This window comes from Lepisosteus platostomus, chromosome 19 (genome assembly GCF_059453375.1).
Source record: "Lepisosteus platostomus isolate fLepPlt1 chromosome 19, fLepPlt1.hap1, whole genome shotgun sequence".
Taxonomy (NCBI): domain Eukaryota; kingdom Metazoa; phylum Chordata; class Actinopteri; order Semionotiformes; family Lepisosteidae; genus Lepisosteus; species Lepisosteus platostomus.
Window position 1 is genome coordinate 4,332,823 of NC_142629.1, and position 22,844 is coordinate 4,355,666.

The 22,844-nt window shown below is 45.0% G+C and overlaps 1 protein-coding gene across 3 annotated transcripts; it reads right to left on the reverse strand.

The window, feature by feature from the left end:
* Positions 1 to 183: 183 nt before the first annotated feature.
* On the reverse strand, positions 184 to 21,248 carry rgs11 (regulator of G protein signaling 11). 3 transcript variants are annotated; one of them, XM_088612399.1, is made up of 18 exons: positions 21,103 to 21,248; positions 19,904 to 20,000; positions 18,028 to 18,078; positions 15,664 to 15,770; positions 14,721 to 14,772; positions 14,378 to 14,436; positions 13,021 to 13,097; positions 11,842 to 11,923; positions 9,442 to 9,510; positions 8,719 to 8,742; positions 8,344 to 8,405; positions 7,635 to 7,748; positions 7,076 to 7,191; positions 6,776 to 6,863; positions 6,454 to 6,592; positions 6,022 to 6,104; positions 5,233 to 5,353; positions 184 to 1,626 (listed from the first exon to the last, which is right to left on the reverse strand). In XM_088612399.1, the coding sequence occupies exons 1-18, from the start codon at positions 21,163 to 21,165 to the stop codon at positions 1,573 to 1,575; spliced, it is 1,458 nt and encodes a 485-aa protein (XP_088468525.1). In that variant the 5' UTR covers positions 21,166 to 21,248; the 3' UTR covers positions 184 to 1,572. The 3 variants fall into 3 exon arrangements, with proteins under 3 accessions (XP_088468525.1, XP_088468524.1, XP_088468526.1); XM_088612398.1 differs by having other exon boundaries at positions 8,719 to 8,751; XM_088612400.1 differs by lacking the exon at positions 184 to 1,626 and having other exon boundaries at positions 3,402 to 5,353.
* Between the last annotated feature and the right edge of the window lie 1,596 nt (positions 21,249 to 22,844).

Here is a 22,844-nt window from a genome sequence, read left to right on the forward strand (position 1 = left end):
TCAACTGGTTTGCAACTCCTGTGTGATCAGTCAGATCTGGCAGCCAGATGTTTCAGGGGGAGAACTGACGAATCTTCCTGATCTTAAGACTGTTGGCCTTAGTGGAGTGTTGTCAACCAAGCTGCCTGCCCGGAGCCATGATGTCACAGGGGGTTGCTGGGAAGTCAAAGTCTGAACACAAAGTTTGGGATGGGACCTGATTTTAATTGGGTAAGACACCTCAATCGGCACCAGTGACAGGTTTTCGTGACAGGGCCAGTGATGTCTGAACCATGCAAAAATACTCCTGGAAATGAATTTATAGTGAGACGTGTATATTCAGTAGATGTTTGGAATAGTTCCTTCTCGTTTTGAATTTTTTACAGAAAAAGGTCAAATCAAAGGTATCAAACAGATACATAATAAATTAGCATATCACTACCACTTGCTCCATTTAAACAGGAAGGACCTTATCATGTGGTAAAAGCATTTCCATTTAAGGTGGAAGACCGTAAGCCCTCTAGCCCCCTCCTCTGCCTGAATGAAGTACTGAAGGAAAATTAAGCTGACAGACATCTGTTCCCAGTGCTGCAATTTTAGATTCCTCATTGCAAGCGGTTTGTGTAGCTACATGTATGTCTGTGATGCAGACAAAACTATTCAACAGAATATAAACACAGACTGGTGTGTCTGTATGTGTCAGGATAAGTTAAGTTAAAGAGAAATAGCTGCATTGTTGGCATAAACTTGTGGAGAGAAAAGAGATCGGGTTCAAATCTACACATGGGGTGAGGTGATCATGCTGTTTGTCTGACACAAAGGGGTTTACTTGTGTTGGTTTACTTCGTTGAGTAATCAAAGATTAGGACAGCACATAGGAGACACATCCATGCTGCTGCTCATCTTCTTTCAGGTTAATTGCGGTGGAGCAGTGCCACTGTGGCTAAGGATCTGCACCTGTAGCTGGAAGGTTGCTGGTTCAAATCCCATGGCTGGCAGAGGAACCCTGCTCAAAAAGAGTAGGGGTGTAATCCTGGCATCCTGGCCATATTCCCCATTGGCCCTTACCAATCATGGCCTCCTAATAATCCCCATCTCTAAGCTGGCTTCATCACTCTGTTCTCCTTTCCAGTAATAGCTGGTGTGTGGGGAGCGTACTGGCGCACTATGGCTGCTGTCGCATCATCCAGGTGGGGCTGCACACTGGTGGTGGTGGAGGAGAGTCCCCATTACCTGTAAAGTGCTTCAAGTGGAGTGTCCTGAAAAATCCTATGTAAGTGTAAGGAATTAATATTATTATTATTATTGTTATTATTATTATTATTATTATTATTATTATTATTATTATTATTATTATTATTATTAAGACAATTTCAACAGTTGTGAATTTCTCTCCTGTGGAAGATGCTGGGACAAAACATTTTCCCCTTTTCTTGCAAAGCGTGAGTACAAAAGTTAGTTTTCCCCACTGAATTTTCTCTGTCTTTGCGCTGTGTGAGGTCACTGCCTCAGAGCGAAGGGCTGTGGTCTGCAACGGCTTGTGCAGTCGTGTCCTCCAGCGCAGTGGGAGCCTGTGTGTAGCCAGCACTCCCCTCAGCACTCATCGGGGTTCCCCAACACCCCGCAGAACCGCCAGCTGCCTCTGACCTGGGGAGAATCATTAACCAACGTGACAATGCTTTCCAGAGGTAAGACCGCCTGGGGAATGTTCACTCTGTGCCTCTAAATCATTCTCATCCATTGACATATTGTTCTTTATTAAGATGTGCAAATAAGTGCTTTTCTTTTGTAAACCAAGTAATAACAAAAGGCACTACTTGTCTCAAAAAAGGAGGTTCAATCAGTGAGTGAAAAAACAGTGAAGGATCTGCAGTAGCGCAGGACCTTAAGAGCTCATTCATGCAACAAGCAGGTTTCAGTGTGTGACAGTGGAACGTGGAGCAGTTGGCCTACCTGCGCTGTTTGATTGTTTCAAAACCCTGCAGGCAGGCACATCGGACTGGCAAATCACACCTAATCTGCATCAGGCCCTGCTCTATAATTTAAATTGCTTTTCTGGCAAGACGCCATCGCAGAGTTATGGCCCAGCTACAGTAAGTCGGCAGTCAAAGTGATATTAATTGCAGATGGGATTGAAGGCTTTGTTGGAGGACCCCACCATTGCACTGACAGAGGCAGTGTGAGTGCAGATCAAGGGTGTAGCAACATCCTCGGTTTTTTTAATATCCCTGCAGCTCCAGACACCATGAGCTGTTGACAGAGATGTGTAAATAAGCACAGGAACTACAGCACAGAAAAATAACAAAATGCATCTGTTCACAAAATTTGTCTTTTTTTAAAGTCATATGCTCATAAATCCTTTCTCAAGCACATGCCATACCACACTGCAGTTTATCAGGTACCATAAAGTAATTTATTTAGCTACCACTGTACCTTTTAATGTGAATATGTTGGAATATGTTGCAATGAAATTTATATTTTGTTGATCATTTAGTCTGGGATCTGAACTAAAAATATTGCCTTCACAATTTAATAGCTCCACAGTACTGTAACATCTTGCTGAAAAATGTCACTAGTTTGCCATTTTCAGGGGGTTCGCTATTTAACTGAATAACCACTAGAGGGAGTTTTACTATTCATAAGATATACGGCAGAAAACGTCTATAAAGCTGTACTTCAAGAAAACGTAAATTAGCACAGAGGTGCTCAGTCGTTAATCAGTGTTCATATCTCCACAGAATATTCACAATATTGCAATCCAAGCACTTCTCTGTTTTCCAGTCATCACTTGGTTTCATTAGTTAGGCAGGGGACACGTTCTTACATTTTACGCACTTTAATACGTTGCTTCTGTAGATCAGCTTTAAAAATCTGATGCAGTAATAGTTCAAATAAAAAATGACCAAAGAATTGTAACAAAAGCTCACTTACAATTATTTTTAGACATTGAAAGGGGTTATCATTGCTAAAGATGACTCCAGTGGTTTGCATTTTCATTTTCCTTGACAGTATACAAATTATTTTAATGTGGCATTTCTGGAGTTTTCTTGTCACTAATTTTCCACAAAGCCAAAAGTCCTTCTTTATATTTAAGTTTTTTTATTAAATTTTTAAATGCTTTTTTTTTTAGTTTTGTAAGCTGTGCTTATACCATTACTCAAAAACGGAAGTCAATACCTTAAATCAAAAGTAAAAAAAAAGACAAAAACAGCTACAGCTCCTGCCCTCAGCACACTTCTCATTCATTGATCTTGGAACAGTGTAAATCCATCACATGTGTTGCTTTTTCTACCTCCTGGTTTGCAATTCAGTGCTGCCAGGACTCCAGCAAACCTGCGTTTTAATTGGCACTTCTACCGGCTGAGCTCTGACCTGCACAGCCTCATCACCTGCAGAATTGCTCTCATCACACTGCTCATCTGTTCAATTGTAACATTTTATTTTCAGCTTCCAGCAAAGTGCAGGTTTCAGGTTACAAGATTTAAGGGTAATTTATAATCTCCCAACAGCTTGAACCGACTGATATTGCAACACTGTGTCCTAAGATCAGCATTAGAGCAGGAAAGTCATGGGGGTGGGAACTGGGGTGCCGATGGTCTGGTTTGGGGGTCCTTGTTGGCAGAATTGGGAATGACCCTGAGACCCCAGAGAGGAAATGCTGGCATGAACATTCACTGCCCTCTGATGGGGACAAATGGAAATGTCAACTGGAACTTTAAGCTCAACTGGCAAAAGAGGGCTTTTAGTTTACGAGCACTGTCCGGAAAGGCTCATTTCTGTGAGTGAATAAATGAGAAGCAGGTAAGCATGCAAGAAAAAAGTGATGTGCAACATTGCTGCTGGCCTTCCTTCGGGACAGTGTGCTGGGGGTGGAGGGGCTGGGGTGTTAGCGAGGGGCAGCTGGAGGCCAGACTGATGGACTTCATGCCAGCGTGGAGCAAACAGGAGCTTGAGAGAGCGAGACAGCAGGCAGACACTGGAGGTGAACGTGGTGGGTGTGAGGAGCAAGCAGAGAGAGAGAGAGAACCTTTTGGGGCCTTTGTATCTGGGAGAGGGGCACTGGGGGGGCACTGTGGCCGGTGCCCAGCTGGGGGCGTCACCAGGGCTGGAGATGGAGAACATGAGCAGGGGGTGAGAACACAGGCACAGCTGCAGAAAAAGGGGGAGCCAGAGAGGGAGAGAGACGCTGATACTCAATAGGCATGAGGCATGAACAACAAAAATCAGTCCTGCACATTTCATATAAGTCAATTAGACCTGTACTGGATCTTCTAAGCATGCAGTGAAGTTCCATTTTTAGTGCTATTATAAGGAAATCCAGTACATTTTCTTAATATACAGCAAACTGATTTAAACTAATCCTATGAATAATCATTTATGGAAGCAAACCAGAACTCTTAGACTCTTGTCTTTTTAGTTGACACCCAACTTTAACTGTTCTCATAGAAACGTAACCTAAAAAATATCTTAGTATCCCAGATTTGTTTGTAAAGAGCCATACTGTACAATACCCGTCGTTACATTTTCAAACCAGACCTCTGGCACTGCTTTGAAACATAATCATTTTTTGAATTTCAGAAAGCTACATTTCTTTCCCCTTTCCAACACTTTAAGAGTTACTCGGTTCTACAAGTGTGTGAGCCGACGCAGAGATGTCTTACAGCAGGGCAGAGGTGTAACGTTAAACTACCCGGACCAGCGCTGTGTAAATCACCAGCCGGCCGCCTCCAGACAGGCGTGAAGCACAGCAAAGCAGGGGCAGGGCTGCCTGCAAGACGTAATGATCCACTTGCAACGGGAGACAGGGAGGGGAAACTGTGTCTTCGCGAAACTGGGGGTTCTGCTCAATCGTCTGGCTGACATTCCTCTGCTCTGCAGGATCCAGTCTTTCTCCCTGCTTAGTGTCTGCTAAGGTGTCTGCTGGAAAAACGTCAACTTGAAGCAGGCTGGCTTACAGAATGCGGCTACCGCTACACGTGCCCTACGTTTGTTTTTCTCCGAACTTGTTTTTATAAGTGGTTCGGCCTAGCATCCATTATTTAAGAACAATGTTTCGTGTTTCTCTCAGTGAGGCTTAGGGGGAACCCCTTGTAGGGATGTAAACTCAACAAAAAGCTGTGGGAGGAGAAACACCAGGGTTATGCACTGAGTCCTGTCTGTTAGACCTTTGGAGGGAAAGGAAAAGCCCCCCCACCACCCCCCAGGCCAGGTGACCTATTGAATCCAAGCTGGGAGACGGGTTTACTCCTCCACCTGGGAGACAGTTCCGGAGGAGGAGGGCGCGGCCTTGCTCTTCCCATCATCCTCGGCGGGCTGCGAGACCAGCGCGGGGCTGGGGCTGGAGTGGCGCTGTCTCCTCATGAACGGAAAAACGCTGCGGGAAGAACAGGAGGGGGGAAAGAGAGGCAAAGTGAAAACGGCAGGGAACACGAGCAAGGGGAAAGGAAGCGGAGGAGGAAGTACTGACGCCTGCTCACACGGCTCCTGATACCGGAACAAGTCAAGATTTCTTCCGTGCTGAAAACAGAAGAAAAGAAAGGCGACGTGTTCGGCTGTGAAGCCTTCCTCGAGTTTGCAGTCTACGCATCCTGACGCAGCTACCTTCTTGATAATCCAGCCATCGTTTTTACACAGAGGATAGACCTGCTAGTCCTCCTAGAAATGTGTTAGTCTGGCACGCTCTCTACATGAACAGATGCTCCTAACCACACCACAGTTCCTTTCTTCTTTTTTAAATGGGAGACCAATATATTCCCACTGACTAATCATCTTGCCCCTTTGCCCTGTTTACCCCACATTCCGAATTCCGAGTTGTCTCAGACAGGTAGAGCTCAGACTACAGGACACACTTAAATGAGCCCTTTGCTAGATGCAGAAAGCAGTAAGGACAGAGGGGAAGGAAAGAGATGGGCAGCCACATTGCTCCGGGAAAAAATCTGATGAAACGGAAATCGATAGAAAACAAAAAATTCTGATTGCCTTTCGCAGCAGCCTGGAGAGCAAACAAAGTGAGGATTTGAGATTTGAAAGGTTTTACTCTACCTTTTCTTTGTTTCCTGCGGCACAATTGCTCTGGCCAGCAGATTTTTGTACAGGTCCGATTTTAAAAATCTTGGATACGAGTCCTAAAGAACAGAATTGGAAAAACAAATAACATCACGATCTACTAAACCCTTTATATCCCAGGGGAATGCCGGTTAATTGCTGCACTGCAGCCAATCAGTCTTGAATTATCTTTTGCTTCCTGCGAGCAGGAAGAGACACTTTGGCTTTGCTTCAGCTGAGGGCTGTTCCTCGCTCACAGTCAGCAGTTCCAGCACATGTATGATTTGGTTGCAGGCACAGAGGGCAGCGATTACTTTCTAGCGAAAACACAGTGTCTGAAAACTAAATTGATCGGATAAAAAACTGCTGTTGACTTTGATCATGACTTTTTGTCCAAATTTAAGAAAGTGGTTGGAGGCACGCTCTTACTTTTTTCATCAGGAAGTAGATGTGCATCTGCGCCTCGTCCATAGTGTAGCGGTGAGGAGTTTTGACCCCCTGCAGTGTCTTCTCCATGGTTTTACTGTCTATGTTCACCCACTTGCTGGCACCAGGAGCCAGAAAGTGCCTGGACAACAGAGAAATAGCGAAAACCAGTCTGGTGGAAGTGAGCCCAAACGTTGACGCTAGTTTGGTGCTTCTACGGTACAGCCAGTCCTACCCACCCCGGGAGAAACGTGGAAAAGAGCAGACTCTTCAGTGCAGACTCTTTACCAGACCCGGCCCTTGTACAAGAGAGATCAGCACTTACTGGTACACCTCTTCCACCTTCTGCGCTATCTTTGAACTCTCTCCATGTCGAATGTCTTCACAGGCTTCCCAGAAACACAGATTCTCAGCTGCCGGACGAAACAGCATAAACACCAGTAAACAGAGATGCAGCAGAAGCCGCCCATCAGCTTACTGGATACTAACATCTACGGCCTGACCTTGTTACATCATTTACACAGGCAGCCACTGTTAACTATGCTATCTACACATGCACACAACTCTCTTTTTTCTGTTCCAGCTTGCAAGGTCCTGTCTGGGCTTCCTGGTCCTGCTTGCTCACCGCTGAACTCCTTCTCCAGGAACTGGTGGAACTCTCTTCGCCCCAGAGGGTCGTTGAGCAGCTCCGGGAAGCTGAAGCCCCAGCGCTCCACTCTCATCTTGGTAGGCGTGGCCACCCTTCACACACACACACACAGCGGTACTCAGTACAGCTTCTGGTGCAGCAAGACCCTGTCTGCATCCTGCAGTGCAGGCAGCTTTAAAACTGCACGTCTCTGCTGCGCCTTGCCAAAACACAAACGTCTGAAGGGCTCAAGGAAGAAAAGGTAGCCACCTGCAGCTTACTTTGGTTGCTGTAGCCAAACAAAAACACAATGAAATCTTCTAAGACTACAACAACATGTCTGTAAAGCAGAGGCCTGTAGAAAGAGACTTCTCCGAATCTGTTTAGGACCTTTCAGTGAAAATAAGTCTTAATATCTCACAAAAAACAGAAAAGAAGTCGTACCCATGCAAGTGATACTAATAATTTTCTCATCTTCAATAGGAATCTCTAACAGTAGTCGGTATCAGGCGACGCACTGGAAAAGATGAAATCTTGAATGCTCACAGGTACTCACAGGTCTGCGTTCATAGACCAGTGCATGGTGTCGTCTGTTATCCAGGGGTTACTGGGAAGGCAGCCTTGCATTATGGGATCGTGGCAGTGGTACAGCTCGCTGTACTTGACAAACCTGGTGGACACAGCAACACCAGTCAGATGACGCCTGCATACTCAGCCCTAAAGGGGGTCTCTTCCGTTAAAGTCAACAGGTGACCCAATCAATTGTTTGACTTGAAATAACGCCTAAGCACTTAGCCATGTGCCTTCAGGGGAAATTTAAAGTCTAAGATAAATTATTAGCAAGTTGTAAAGAAAGTTATCTTAGTATTTTCAGCATTTGTTCTGCAGCTCCACACAATCTGTGTGTCATTTAAGGCCATAGTAACCGTGACCTGCTTTCTCCTAGATAAAAAAGGGCTCCATTAGACCCAGAGAACTAAAAAACAAAAAGGCACTACTTAAGTCAGTTGAAATTAAATAAAGCATTACCCTGCCTGAACTATTCTTTTTAGACCACTTTTGTGACGGGATAATGTTGAGAAAGGCACAATGTTACATGCAGTGCATTAGGACACGGATGTCAGGAAGAGAGATTCAATCTGGTTCTGAAGCACGAGGCCGCAGGGTAATGAAGAGTCACACAGCTCTGTGTGGCCATTGCCGGTGGACCCCCGAGTCCTGCTCAGCTTCAGGAGTGTGTGGGATGAGACGACGTGCTGGCCCACCCCTCCAGGCAGATGGAGGACTTGACTCGCGTTCGGCTCAGGGCTTTTCTGCTGTGCTCAATCTAGGACATAACACACAGAAAGAGCCCCACTCAGTTAGGGTAACGTCCTTCACAGCCTCTTTCATCTTGTAGAAAGTTTACCCCTGTAAATTCCCATGGTATTACAGCACTTTTCTCAGTGCACTGATTTTACTTTCCCTTCACAGTTATTATCGCCCTCATCCACGCTCCTCAACATTTAAACACAGTAAACTCAGATATCTCGCCCAAACGGAAAACTACTTTCTGCCTTTTTCGTTCTGGCTGAGCCCTTCCGTCAGGTTTATCTGTTACTCGAACGGAAACACTACGTGGCAGCGAACGAAACACTCACCTCTTTCTTGTAGTATTCGCTGTTCTTTTTTTTCTGAAGACAGAAAGGAAAGAAAGGGAAATCGTTGTAAAACGGCACTGTTTACACCCGCCTGCCCGGGCATTCCTCAGTCACACTACTTGTGTGTCAAGAAAATAAGTCAAGCGCCACTGCTCTAGAGGGGTTCCAACTGGGGGCGCTTTGTTAAGCTGCAGTCATGCAAGGCCAGAAGCAGGAGACAGTGATCGAAGTATCAGGCCTACAGTATTTCAAAGTCACGCGAGCTGCAGATGAGGACACGTCTCTACATTTCACTCCAATTCTTTCCTGCCCCTTCACCCCAGTGCTCAGAACTACCCCCCAGCTACTGCAGTTCTCGAAACCGTGAAAAAAATCTCTTTTCAGCCAGGCAACCTTTCAAAACAATTTTTAATCCATCACGGATAAAAAAAGAAGCAGAAGCCCAGATAAGTGTATACTTACTTTTTTTTTTAGGGAACGGGAAGCAAAAAATAAAAAGCAACAGATTAGTAAGGTCACTGGAAAGACGAATGGTATTTACTATACAAGACACCAGCAGAAAAAACTTAATACAAATGTATGAGCAATAGACAGGAACACATTGTTTCTGGTGAGAGGCTATCCTGATTGAGAATATATTGCTACTCTATGTGGAGTCTGACGTGTTTCCTAATTAGGGACTGTGTGTTACACTCCAGCGCAGAGAGACGCTTTGGCACTAACCAGCTGGACACGCGAGTTGAGGCAGTTCCTTCGTTCAGGGCCGCGCTCCAACACGTCCAGAGCCCCAGGCTGGGAAACAGGAAGAGATTGCTTGACTGCCCTCGTAGCAGTAAATGAAAAGTGGTTTTCACTGATATTTCTGCTTGAACGGCAAAGAAGATTGCAGTGCCCCCGATTCAGGTTCCTTCAATATTTGCCAACACGATGTGCTCTTTCTTTCTTGGCCAGGTGATAACGGGATCGTAGCAGAACCTTTTCCTAATGGTCAGACCTGCTACGAACGTGAAACCTGTGCCAGTTGTAGGTTCCCATACAGCACTCGAGATGATCTAGAACCGTACAGTGGGGATCCTGGCCACGTGATTTTCTAGAAACAGGAATCTAAAGGCTTGGCAGATGGTCAGTAATCATTAGCTTTTTGATTCTTTTTTTTTCCTTCTCCTGAAGGTGACCGAGATACCACCGTAGATAAGCAATACAGTCCTGTGTGATCCATGCATTCTCAGAAACAGATCAGCACTGTACTGGCAGTGGAAGCTTGCACTAACTGCCACCATGCTGTCCAGTACTTGTGATTTTAGACAAAACTTAAGTGGGGGTCCTATATTGGATAAATGGATGAATGGATATGCAGGGGTGATAGGATACTTCTCACAGTAAAAGGTAACGAACGGAACTGGTTGTGCTGAGCTATGCGCTATTTTTCTCATGACCTGCATATCTGAGGCAGAGTGTCCACTTGTCTTGGAAGACACAGTAAGCTAACAGAAGAAACCTGATGCCGTGAGGCTTTTATGATCAGCCTACCTGATCACTTCCAGCTTGTCTCACAGGGAGACAAGAGCAGGATAATTCAATCTGAAATACAGATATTCAATTGGCTATATACTTTGTAACATTAGATGTGCTTGCATGGGGGGAAAAATGAAATACTGGAAGCTGACCTATTACACAGAATTCATGTTAAATGAATTAGAAACTAATTGTTGTGTTTAGCACAGAATAGAGGAACAGGAAGTTGTAGAGAGCATCCTGCCTGCCCTTTGGAGATGAATAATACCACTGCTTCTTAGCCTGTCTAGATGTTCCCTGGGTCTGAAAATGCACTACCCCAAATATTGTGTAAGATATTTAATGGCAGAGCTTAAATATGCAGTCTTGATCTGGAATTAGAGTTAATATTTTCCAGGCATCAATCAGAGCTTATGATTCTGGACGGAAAAGCAGCTTACTGCTGGTGAAGTTGAGCAATGCGCTCTCTGGGCCATTTGATCCTTAATCTGCTCACACTCTGTGCTCCTGGTCTCTCTCATGGACTGCACACTCTAACGGGGCATGTTACTCATTCTGGACGGGGACAGAGGTTCATCGGGCTTCTACGCCATCTTAATACTGCTGAAATGGAAATGGCTCCACAGGATACGCACTGCTGCAGGAAAGTCACGGTGACACAACGTTCATTTATTAGGCCTTTCGGCTCAAAGTCAGCAGACTGTGAATTCTGATAACACAAAACTGCTGCTGGCTGAAAATGAGCTACAGATCCTGCAGCTGGTTACTACAAGCAATACTGATGCCTCCTTCCACACTTAAACTTGCAGTGGAGAGAGAATGACTCTTGCACTGCCCTTGAGCTACTTTTTCTTCAGCCTCAGCAATCCACTGTTGTTCTTACATTCCTTTATTTCAGTCAGTCTTTCTGGATTATTCATGAGCTCCCAGCTACAGAGTACACTTTCTGCTCACTGCTCCTCACCACTCATAGTGATTTATTCCCAACAGGAAGGCATGTTTGGGCTTTTAACTCACTTCTAAATATTTAATCATCACGTTGAGACACAAGGCCAGAACAGAGCACAGCATTCCTGAAATGTTAAATTCTCCTTGATCTTTAAATAACCTTTTCGTTTGTTTTTTTTTTTTACTTAGTTCAGCGTTAGAAAAGTGGAAACATCACGATCACAAATGAAGGGTCAAGTAAAGTCCCCAGTAAAAACTGTCCTAGCTCTTCGAAGAAATGAGTTTACGCAACATCGGTGGCAATTTCTTTCCAGGAGGTATCACACAATGTGTACAACACAAACTGAGTCAATAGTGAGTGGGTCTTTGTCACTCAAGCTGCTTACTGCGGGTGAGATGATATACTGTACTCTGTTGAAAATGAAATTACTCGCAGAACCCTTTTCTTGTTAAGCAACCTACAGATGCACCCCCAAAAGTCTGTTATTACAAATTTAAACTTCCATGACTACTGATCAGATTCATGGTGAGTCACAAAACAAGGATAAAGTAAATGTTTCGGCCAACATACAGTGAGCATTGAAAATAATCACCAGAATCTGCAACATCTTCACAGTTTCATCTGGGCATTTTCTGACAACCTCTGGGCATCTCACTTACTGGAGGTTTGTTGAGAAGCCAGTAGGCCTGCTCCTGGCATTCCAGCACGATCCGATCACCCTTCCTTCTCTGCTTTGCAGCCCTAGTCAGAGAGGAACACGCGGCGCTGAAAACAGGACAGTACGTCCCCGAGACTGACAGACCCGAGCAGGCCCCAGCAGCGAGCCTGCGGTCAGCAGGAGATGGAAGGCTACGTTTTCTTCAGGAGGGTTAAATGAAGCTACTTGTCCAGCGGGTGCTCTCAGGACTGCGTGCTTCGAAATGTGAGTCTCCTGCCCCTGTTGCAGCAGAGACACTAACATCCTTCGACTTATTCATGTGTGCTGTTCATCGACAAAGCATAGAAGAAGCAGAGGTTCAAAACACATTCAGCACATACTGTAGTGGCACAGGAAGTTACTGTCAATAAGGAAATCAAGTGCCTGTACAAACAGGAAAAGCTTAATAATACGGTGATCAGCTGCCCATACCACTGACATAAGGCTCTTTGTCATGTAAACTACTCCTGCAAGTTCACTTCCATCAACTGGCAGTAATAGACAAACAACAAATCAGGTCTCCATGCTGACAAGCTCAATAAGGATTCTGTGGTCCTGTAGAAATGTACTCTTTTATAGCTTTTGGTTTTCTTTGCAGCTTTGCATTAAAAAAAAAAAATATTTACTTGAAATCTGACTCCTAGTTTTGAACAAGAGTGATGAATACAAATTTTATTTAAAACCTCTGTATTGTTTATATGAACCTCGTGTATCTATTGAAATCATAAGTCTAGATTTTATTCCCACGGAGTGCCTTTCCTGACCAACACCACATTTCCATCATTACCTGCTCCACAAATCAGCATCTCATGATTTATCAGTTCACACTTCAGAATGCATATTCCTCTTAGTGCCTGAAGTCATTTTCTTCAAGGAAAATAAAATCTAAAGCACACTTAAATACAAGGATATCAACTACTGTACCACAAATGGACAATCTGTTTACTTTTGTATTCCTAATAGAGAGAGAACTATTATATTTTAACAATGCATCAGTCATACAGACTAAAAATATTTTTTTAAAAACCGATCCTTTAAAAGAATCCTGCACTCTACATCTGCTCCTCTCACGATCCACGAAGTTAAGAGAGCTCTTTCTCGGCTGGAGCACCAAGTGTATTTGTTTTCAGAGACTATTTACCTGAGCTGTTCCCTGGCTTGCATCACCACGAAATCCCAGGTGTGGTTAATCCGTTTATGCAGCAGATTGTAGTTGTCCTGTAGAGAATAAAGATCTTGAAAAGCCACATGGAAGAAACAGCAAAGGGCATCAATATGCTTTGGTTCCAAACAACCGCACAGAACAAGCAGCCTATCCAGTGAGAAAGTGACTTCAATGCAAAGTTGTCAGCCTCTATGTCAGGAAAAGTAGTCACATGATTGACAAAGGCTCCACTCCTTCAGGAAGAGTAAAAGGTTTTTGCTCTGGCTGTGCACCGTAGAAAGTGCAAGACGCACTAATGGGGTGAGCCCAGAGCTCGCATGACAGAACAGCGGTGCGCGATGTCGACATCACAAGCACGCAGCCGCGAAAAACAAAACCTGCTCGTACATTCTGCCGTTTTTGCCTTTTGCAATTTAGGAATGGCAGGAAGCGGCCATTTCAGGTATAATTTCTAACAATGCTTCTTATTTGTGTATGTTTGAAAGCCGTCGAGTTCAAAAACCTGCTCGACTGAAGAAAAACAGGAGAGGCTTCATCTTCCAAAAGAGGGGTGCCTTCATCAAGTCACAAGTAAGATCAGCCTTGTTTTAGTTGTTCACTGACTGTGTGAGATGGGGGTTAAGACTTTTGCTCTATACGGTAGATAACACCTCTCCGACTGCAACAAAATCAGCCTTCTAGAAAGTAAAACAAGATTTGTTTTTATCCGTTTTTCTATGACTTTGAAGCACTAATAAAAGAAAGAGTTCTGGGTGACTTAATCCCAAGCACGTCGATTGTGCATCTTTGTGTGGGAGACCCTGGCCGCAATCCAGTTAATCCTGGTGAGATCTAGATCCCAGATTAAACAAAACAAAAAAATAAACAACGAAACATCTCAATTTCCATTTAGACCCAAATGCCGCTCACTCTTCGCCGCTCACCTTTGCTCAGGGATCACAAGTTCAAATCTTTGCAGAACAGCAGCATGCAACAGCTGGAGCATTAATTCTGCAGAGACAGTTTGCCATTAGCGTAGCTAATTCATAACTGGGGACTAAAATCTGTGCTTCTGTGGCAATGGGAATTAAAAATTTAAACCTGCTAAATCAGTGCTGCCAGTATTACAGGAGGGGCTGGTGATCTACGTGATGCTGTCCTGCAGTGACCAGGGTAAGTGTTCTGAAATTGTACCCCGGTAAAATACCACAGCTCGACACAGAACTGCTTGTTATAGCACGGAGATTTTAAATGTGTTAAACATAAAATATGTTTGTTTTGGCGAAGGCCAAAGCCAACTAAATGCACCGCAATCCTAGGGAAAGAAAGAACGCTCTGTCGTTTATTTCGTTACCTTTTCATAGTCGACGAGCTCTCCTTGCTTTCGGATGTTCTTCTTTGCCAAATAAATCGCTTCACCGGTTCAAAAAAAAAAAAAGAAAAGCGAGCCATTATGCCGAGAACACAAGAAGAGACAAAACACACAAAAAAAACAGTCTAGAACTGATCCTCGGGTGCCACAGGATGAAACAATATTACAAAACTTCCCATGAATCTGCACATCTGTGTCCAGTCCCGCTGCTGTTCGTTTTTCCCAGTTTTTTAAATGCCCTCAACTGTCAGCCCACTAATCTAAAGAGAAATGAGGCTGGGTTCCTGGTTCTTAACCTTGAAAAAATATGCAAATGCAGGCTCACCATAGTCCAGCTCTGATGCGGGCCATTTATTAGTTGTCCAGAAGTAGGGAGTCTAGCAGAGGACAGAGTATGACGATTAAAATTCACATATTTGAACAGCTTGCCCTATAACAGCACGTTCAACTAAAAGAGAGAGTATCTGCTTTTTTAAAGTCAGTGCTGGTAGCAAATTCAGCGCTGTAGTGTCATATTGGGTCGTTTACCGAACCGTTCTATACCATAAGGTGTCATGGGAAGCTGGAGCCTACCTGGCAAGCAACAAGCGCAAGGCAGGGTACACCCTGGACAGGACGCCAGTCCTTCACAGGGCAAAGGCAAGCCAATCACACATGGGGACAGTTTGGAGGCCACGGTAAAGGCCGAGGGAGGGAATTTGGCCCAGACACCGGAATAACTCCCTACTCTTGTCGAGAAATGCCCGGGGATCTTTAATGACCCGAGAGTCAGGACCTCGGTTTGACGTCTCATCCAGAAGGTGGCGCCCACTACAGTATAGTGTCCCCGCCACTATACCAGGGCATTAGGACCCACACAGACCACACAGACCCTCGCTGGTCCCACTAACACCACTTCCAGCAGCACCCATAGCTTCCCAGGAGGTCTCCCATCCAGGGACTGACCAGGCTCAACACTGCTGAGCTTCAGTGGGTTACCAGTTGAGAGCTGCAGGCTGATATGGCTGCTGGCTGCGCTGTAGTGTAAAAACCTGAATCTGGGAGTCCAGCTCCTGGAGCTTTCAATGACTGCAGTGTAAAGGGACTGACAGTAACACTGGAGTGGGACTAGGAGCTGCATCAGGGGGGAATCTGCACAGAGACATCAGTGTAGCAACACACCCACACATGGAATGGGCCCATCATTACCAGCACGCACATAATATGGAGAGTAAGCCTTCATACTATCCAATACTACACTGCGGTGGGCTGTGCGAGAAAGAACAGACCTGAAAGCGGTAGGGAGAGTCGTCAGGCCTGAGGATGAGGGTCTTGGGGTCCTTCAGAGGGTAAATGTAGCCGAACTTCACAATGAGGTTGCCCACATGCAAGGCCTCTGAAAAACAAACTCTTCATTTGGGTTCGTGCAAGAGCAGCCCAATAGTCTGCATATTACCGAATCTATTTCTGTAAGCTAATGAGATTTTCTGCCCCCCCCTCTCCTTTTTCTGGAAACTCGTTTACATTCCTCTCCCACTTTCACACGGGTAATTCCAAAACTGTCCAGTCACACCAGCACAGAAAGAACTCCAGGTCATACTCTATTCAGCTTCGCAGACGTTTTGGAGAAGGATGAGTCAGGCGCAGCCAGGAATAAACAACAGAAAGATTGGAAAGTTTCTTTTTCCACACGGCGGAGCGCACACTGAGACCAGCCAGTCACTGAGGAGGAGGAGGAGGAGGAGGGGTCTTGAAGTCACAATCCGCTGCCTCACTGTGCCAAGGGGGTTACAGAGTTTACAAAGTGAGCCTAGCTCTAGTGACAAAAAAAATTGGCTTTTCAATTTGCCCAGAAAAGCCAAAACAATAACATTTCATCAGAAATGTTTACTCACGCCTGATTATTCAGATATATAATTAGCATTCAGGTAGGATGTTAATTAATTCACACAGACACACATGTTCTCTCTTGCAGACACAGCACCGGGAGAACTCTCTGCGCTGGGGCTTGGTTTAATTCTGAGTGACTGGTAATTACCACCTGCATTAACCTAGCCCTGCCATTGGCTGCCCAGGGCCCTCAGGGGCGGGCCCTCGATCCTCCAGCTGGCCCAAGGGACTTCCTGGAGACACACAGGGTCTCAACGGTGTACCCATCGACATGGCAACAAGACAGCAGGAAGGACTCCTGGTTATGACCTCCCCAGAAATGAAGAGCTGCTAAGTTAAGCAAGAGGTGGAAAAAAACAGGCTCCCAGTACAGGTCTCATGGGTCTATGAAAATACTTTTTTGTTCCAGCTTACCTGGAAACTTGAGTTTTGTTTACCAGGTGAGCCAGGCTGAAAGCAAGCTTTTCCATAACTTGCAGCAGAACCTGGGCCACAAAAACACTGAAGGACCAGGGACTATGACAGTCTCTGTGAAGCTGAACTGCCTAAGCGTGACCTCACGTCTGACCACTGTCCAAGACAGAGGCAGCAAATCCTACACTGCAGTCGGTCTACTTTCGCAATGCCTTCAAGACACCCTGAGATCAATCCTGAAGGATTAGGTCTATTCCCTTATATCCCTGTGTGCATACTGTAATTATGATTTTGTAAGAGGCCAGCCTGCTCCATTCCACAAGTTCATCCTCAACAAAAGCATCCATCATATATCAGATTTGCTGAACCTTCTGCTGTACTAGAATTGCCCGCTCAGGAGTCAGAAGGATCTTTTCTGTTCCCAGGGCACCCAGCTTCTCCATTTTCCCTGACTTCTCTTAAATTGCAGGCTATCTGCACCATGTGAAACCACACTGTCTCTCAGTTAGACAGCCAGTGCCATGTGATGACTTAAAATAAATGGAGAAGCTCTATATCTTATCTCTATACAATGGGCAGATTTATCCATCGTTTTGGTGCAACATTAGCCAACTGTATAGATTCCATCCATTATTTAACAGCTCTCAGGCCAATCAATTAGAGTAATTGCTCCACTACAGAAATAGATCAATAATTCAACAGACTGATGGATAGCAGGCCAAGAAAAAAAAAAGCCTCAGATCAACAAGGAGAATATACAAATGCTTAGGAGGCTGCCAACATGAAAGGCAAGAAAGTGTGGCAAGTCCTGGACCTGTGACAGTCACTGGCGGTCTCTGCCGCCAAGTTAAATCAAGACTGAACCTGAACACCAGCACAGCCGACTTCAAATGTTGAAGTCCTCCTATCCCTAAATCACATTTTATTTGTAGTGCAATCTTGATGCATGCTTTTACTACACAGCGTCATGGACTACAAACACACAGGAAATAACTCTGACAGTTTATCTGTGTGTACTGAAACTATTTACTGCATTACACTGTTCACCTTAATTCCTCTTAAAAAGCACACTGTTCACAAATACTGATCTCTTGATTATCATTCATTTTCTTAAAAATATTTCAGTGTAAGCTGAGTTGAGACCTCCCCTTCTTTCTCGTGAATCTCTCTCACTACTCTAAGCAGTGTTGGGCCTTTGGCTTTATAATCACAGTTTAATGGCCCCATCAGTCATTCAGGCTCTACAAATCCAGCAGTCGGGCCGACTCAATCCAGGCTGCGTTCAGAGTGCTGCAAGTGGGTTTTCATCCTCTTGTCAGAGTCAGACTCCCTCCCCCCCGCCCACTTACCCTCCTCGGTGATAGAAAACTTCTGAATCAGCCACTCCACGATATCATTTCCTAGACGATACAGAAGCAAGGAAAACAGAAATCAATGCCCACTGTAGCGAGGTACTTACGGGGCACAGCTCACTGAGAGAGCAGGCAGGAATCTCAGGGCTCTGAAAGAAGCCCGGAGAGATCAATACCTACTCTAATGCACAGGAGGAGGATTCCCCAGGCCTGATAATTGTCTTTCTGTTTTACTAGCAGGAACATTAAACCCCATTATCTCCTTACCAGAGTACAACAGCTGCAGTGACACAGAGGTTATCAGCAGACCTGATCTTGTGAGCCCGCGAAGCCATCAGTCAGACACCCAGAGACCCTGAATGTCTTGTGGTTATTCTCCCAGTTTACAGGGACTTTTCTCTTCCTCATTTATTTCTAAGGGCTGCAGATTCTCAGATGGGAGTTTTAGAACACTGTGTGAGGCAGTGATGCATCACTGGTCTAAATGAACTTTCTACATCATTCATCATCAATTACAGGATTGTCAGGTAAGACATCCTATAATTTGCCTTCCTGGAATAGCAAGCCCTTTGTAGCTGCTCTGCAGTTCATTCGTGATGCAGATACTGTTCTTCCGTTTGCCTTGACTGAATTTTGTTTCTAAGGAAAATTATTTTCTGGGACAATATCTAGTGGAAAGAAAAGGCATTGCAGCTAAGAACTAAAACAATAATAAAGCCCAAGAAAGGTATAATGAAGACATTCCAGGTGGACAGTTTGTTAGCATTGAAAAATACAATCTCTAGTATTTTCTGCTCTATTGAGTGAAAAAACAGCTCACCCAGCCGTGTAGTTATGACCTTAAGAAAGTCAGCCACACGTTATCAAGAGCCTTTCCCTTATTTGTATCTTTCAAAGCACACTTTACAGATGGTGAAACATCACAACGTTCACAGGATCAGCTGAAATGAAGTCAAAACACTCAGGAGCTCCCAAAACAGCACTGTGCAGGCACACACTGAGTCTCCAGGCCTCGACACAATTAGAGCTCAATTTCGAGTGGTGCTGGAAGAGCACTCTGTCTTCCAGCCTTTCAGCGCCTCTGCAAATTGAGACTCCCTCTTCACATCATTGTTGCTGTCTACTGCCTGCTCCACCAGGTTAAAGGCAAGGAGTGCGCAAGAGCACCATCCAATATCTACCTCAATTAACTTATTCAAATTTACTCCGCTATCGGGCTGGCGTTCCACGATCACGTCTGCCTGAAGCCTCCTGTGTGTAAATGGACCCGTAGATTCTATTCTCTAAAAGCCCCAAACCTCATACCAAAAGTCAAACGGGCAGAATTCCTCACAGAAATCTAATTTAATTGCTCTAATAAAGAATGTGCAGTTGAGGGATCCATATCTATCAAAACGTTCTGTGTGGATCCAGTTGATGAGAATGAAAGATGACAAAGGCTTATTGTACTGGGAGACCTCTTTTTATTCAGGGAATCTTACTGAAACAGAAACCGCCGGAGGGACTTCAGCAGTTATGAACTGTCTGTACCTGACCGCTATCAGAGCAGGAGAATGAGCAGAGGTCAGTGTCCGCAGACCTATGGGCCTAAATACACTGTATACCTATGGGCTGCTGACCACTGTCCGCTGACCCATAGGTATATACTTTATTTCTGTATATATCTATGTGCGTTTTGCACATATTTTATTATTTTACAGTGATTTTTAGCATATTTTGCACACACCTAACTCTAATTTATTTTACTTTGTCTTGCTGTACTTGTTTTAATTTTTCGTCTCTTCTGATGTCTGTTTTTGCTTGTCTCGGGCTGGGCTGCTGTAACACCTCAGTTTCCCTTCGGGATCGATAAACTCTTAACTATGTATCTCACCTGTCACCGCGTGAGGGATCACAGTTATCAAGAGGCGCTGGTTCCGCATCTTTATCCCCATGTCGGGGTCCTGCATGGCCACAATAACTCGCTCCATCTAGAAGAAAAGAACCGGACTTTATTCCGTCATTGACTTCGCACCCAGCAGACAATAGGGAGGATAATTCACTCCTTCGGGTCTTCGATTATTAACCGATTTAGAAATGAAATATTCCACCCACCTTCTCGTGGTATTTTTCTGGTGTTGAAGGTCCAATAATAGAAATCTGCCAGAGTGCTCTAGGATAACCGAGTGCCCGCTGATGTCCAGAATCAAGTTAAGTCCGTTCCGTTTGAAATTCCTGATATTGGAGTTCTCATACAGTAGGTTGCTTCAGTGTGTCCTATGAATAAACGCACCTTGATGCGCTTATGCCAATAGTTTGCACCTCAAAACAAACGAATGGCGTCTAGTTAAATCTAAGATGTTCAGTTAATTTCAGTAACTGTTCCTGGTGTCAAAGTCTCCTGACCCTGTGCTGTGACGAGACCCGAAAACTCTTCACCTGACGGTGACATACCGTACCACCGTCGTGATTCTCGCCGGACATACAAGTTCACTCGCGCGAAGTCGGTTTCTTCAATGCATAACCATGTTCATTTTATTTTTCGACACTTTGAAACGGTTGCACATTGGCCACGGCACTCGGGACCCTCGGGGCACCCGAAGCGGGCACGACCGTCCCCGGCTGCGACCGCCGGCAGACACTGGCGCGCCTCTCCGCGAGTAGCTCCAGACCGGGTCCCAATCTCCCTCGCTCTGGAAAGCCAGCCTCACCTACCCTCACATTTCAGAGGAACACCAGCACACAGAACAGGGAGAACACGCTGCCTCTTTTGAAAATAAACCAACTTCGCTTTAAAGACGCGAACACGCGTACAGTTCGCAACTGTAGCAATGTTACTCGTCTGTATCCGTGCACAGCAGCAGTCATTTGGAAATCATTTTAATTTCTCGATGTAATTTAAAAAAGGGAGTTCCATAGCGGTGTATTCGGCTGTTTGTGCTTAGGTTCAGAGATGCACAGCTCACGCTGTCTGTCTCACTCTGAGCTTCCGAAAAAGAGCATCAGCCTTCACGAGAGAAGTAGTCTTAGCTCTTTCAAGAGTGGCAAAATGCATTTAAGTAAAAACGACATCGTAAATGTTATACTCCTTACCTTTGTGAAGCACGGCATTTGCACTTTGTAGTTGCCGCCTTGACTTAACGTGTTTATGGTCATGCTAGCAGATTTGCGCCTCTGCCTCTCTGCTCTCTGGCTTTCTGAAGTTGGATGTGGTTCGTTCGGAATTAGAGGATGCGGTGCATCCCAAAAATCAGGCGACGGTGTTACTGCCCCCTAGCGGACACAAGACGTAATGCGCTCAGAGACCCCCGCGACGCTCGGGACAATAGGGAATGGAAGCTCTATTGTTGGAAGTTGTTGAAATTGTTGAAATGGACATTCAGCGAAAACGACCGCCGTATTGCAAAAGCATGTCAATAAACAGTTCTGCCCCCCTCCTGCTGACGTTATTTATTTTGTCCAGCTATCAGAGCGCCACGAATTAAGCATGTACAACATACGGAAAACATTCAGAATTAAACCAGAATCGTAGTTTTGCTTTGTTCTAAACACATTCAAGTTCTAGGTTATTTCGTCGTGATTGATATGATTTAAGACCGCCAAGGAGGTTTCTGCAAACGCATGATAGTGTTACAAAGCAACGCATGCATTATTCATCATGTAAATTATGGCCAGCTACAGTGATTTCCAACGTTTGCACGCATTACAGCACTTGGTTTATTCGTGTGTATTATTTATGCCACGTATGATGTGACGTTTGTATGAAGCAACGTAACTCTATCGCTCTTTGTGTTCCTAGCGATTGCTAATGAATAAGTGGCGACTAACACTTCTGAGTTGACCGCCGCCGCCGCCCCCCCCCCCCACTCAGAAACAGCGGCCCCAGGTCGAGGTAAGAGTTCATGCTGCTAAGGGTATTGTAAATACACCAATTTAGTGTTTAAGTACTTCCCATCCCCAGTCCTGCTGGTTTTGTTCCAGCTGACTTCTGAATGACCGCTGCTCACTGACGCCTTTAATTCTGGGGGTCTCAAGACAACCTGCTGGGGTTTTTGTTTTTGTAGTTTTTGCTCCAACCCCAGTAGTCAGTTAAACAATTCGCCTGCTTATTTTCTCCATCAGACTCGTATACGATTTCCCCCAGGTCTTTCAGAGTCGATTACACAACAACGTCACTGAGCTCCTTGATTGGGATTCTTGATTTCTGCACTTATTGTAGGCTTGAGTTAAAACAAAATACTCGTCTTTAAAAGTGTTGTTTCTAACTGCTTCGGACATCTCCTCAATATGTTGTCAATATTTAATGGCCAGACGCAGGTGGGGGAGACCGTGTATCAGAGACGTCCACGATGAGAGTTTTCCCTTGGCAGAAGTCAGGGAGGTGCTGAAAGACAGGCATTGGTACAGGACAAGTAGGGAGCTGCGTCAGCATGCGTAGGCTGCAAAGGAACAAGTAAAAGGTTTATTCCGTGCTGAAAAGAGAAGAAAGGAAACGCAACGTTTCGGCTGTGGAGCCTTCTTCTCTTTGAATAAACCTTTATTTGTTCCATTGGTACAGGACTGGTCCCAGAACTCATTCAACGATTTAAGAACTGACGGCCATTTGGGAAACAAAAAAGCCTCAAATAGGACATTTGTAAGCGACTGCCCCTTGATCCTGAGCGCGGCTGGAGTCGCAGCCGAGTCACCCGTGCGGTTCGGCGGTGACTCGCTGCTTCGAAGCTTTTCAGCAGCGTTTCCAAACTGACGTACAGCTAATACTACAGGACGTTATCAGGCTTGTGTTCGTACTTATATCGGTTCTGGGCAACAGATGGCAGCACTACATTTGCAAG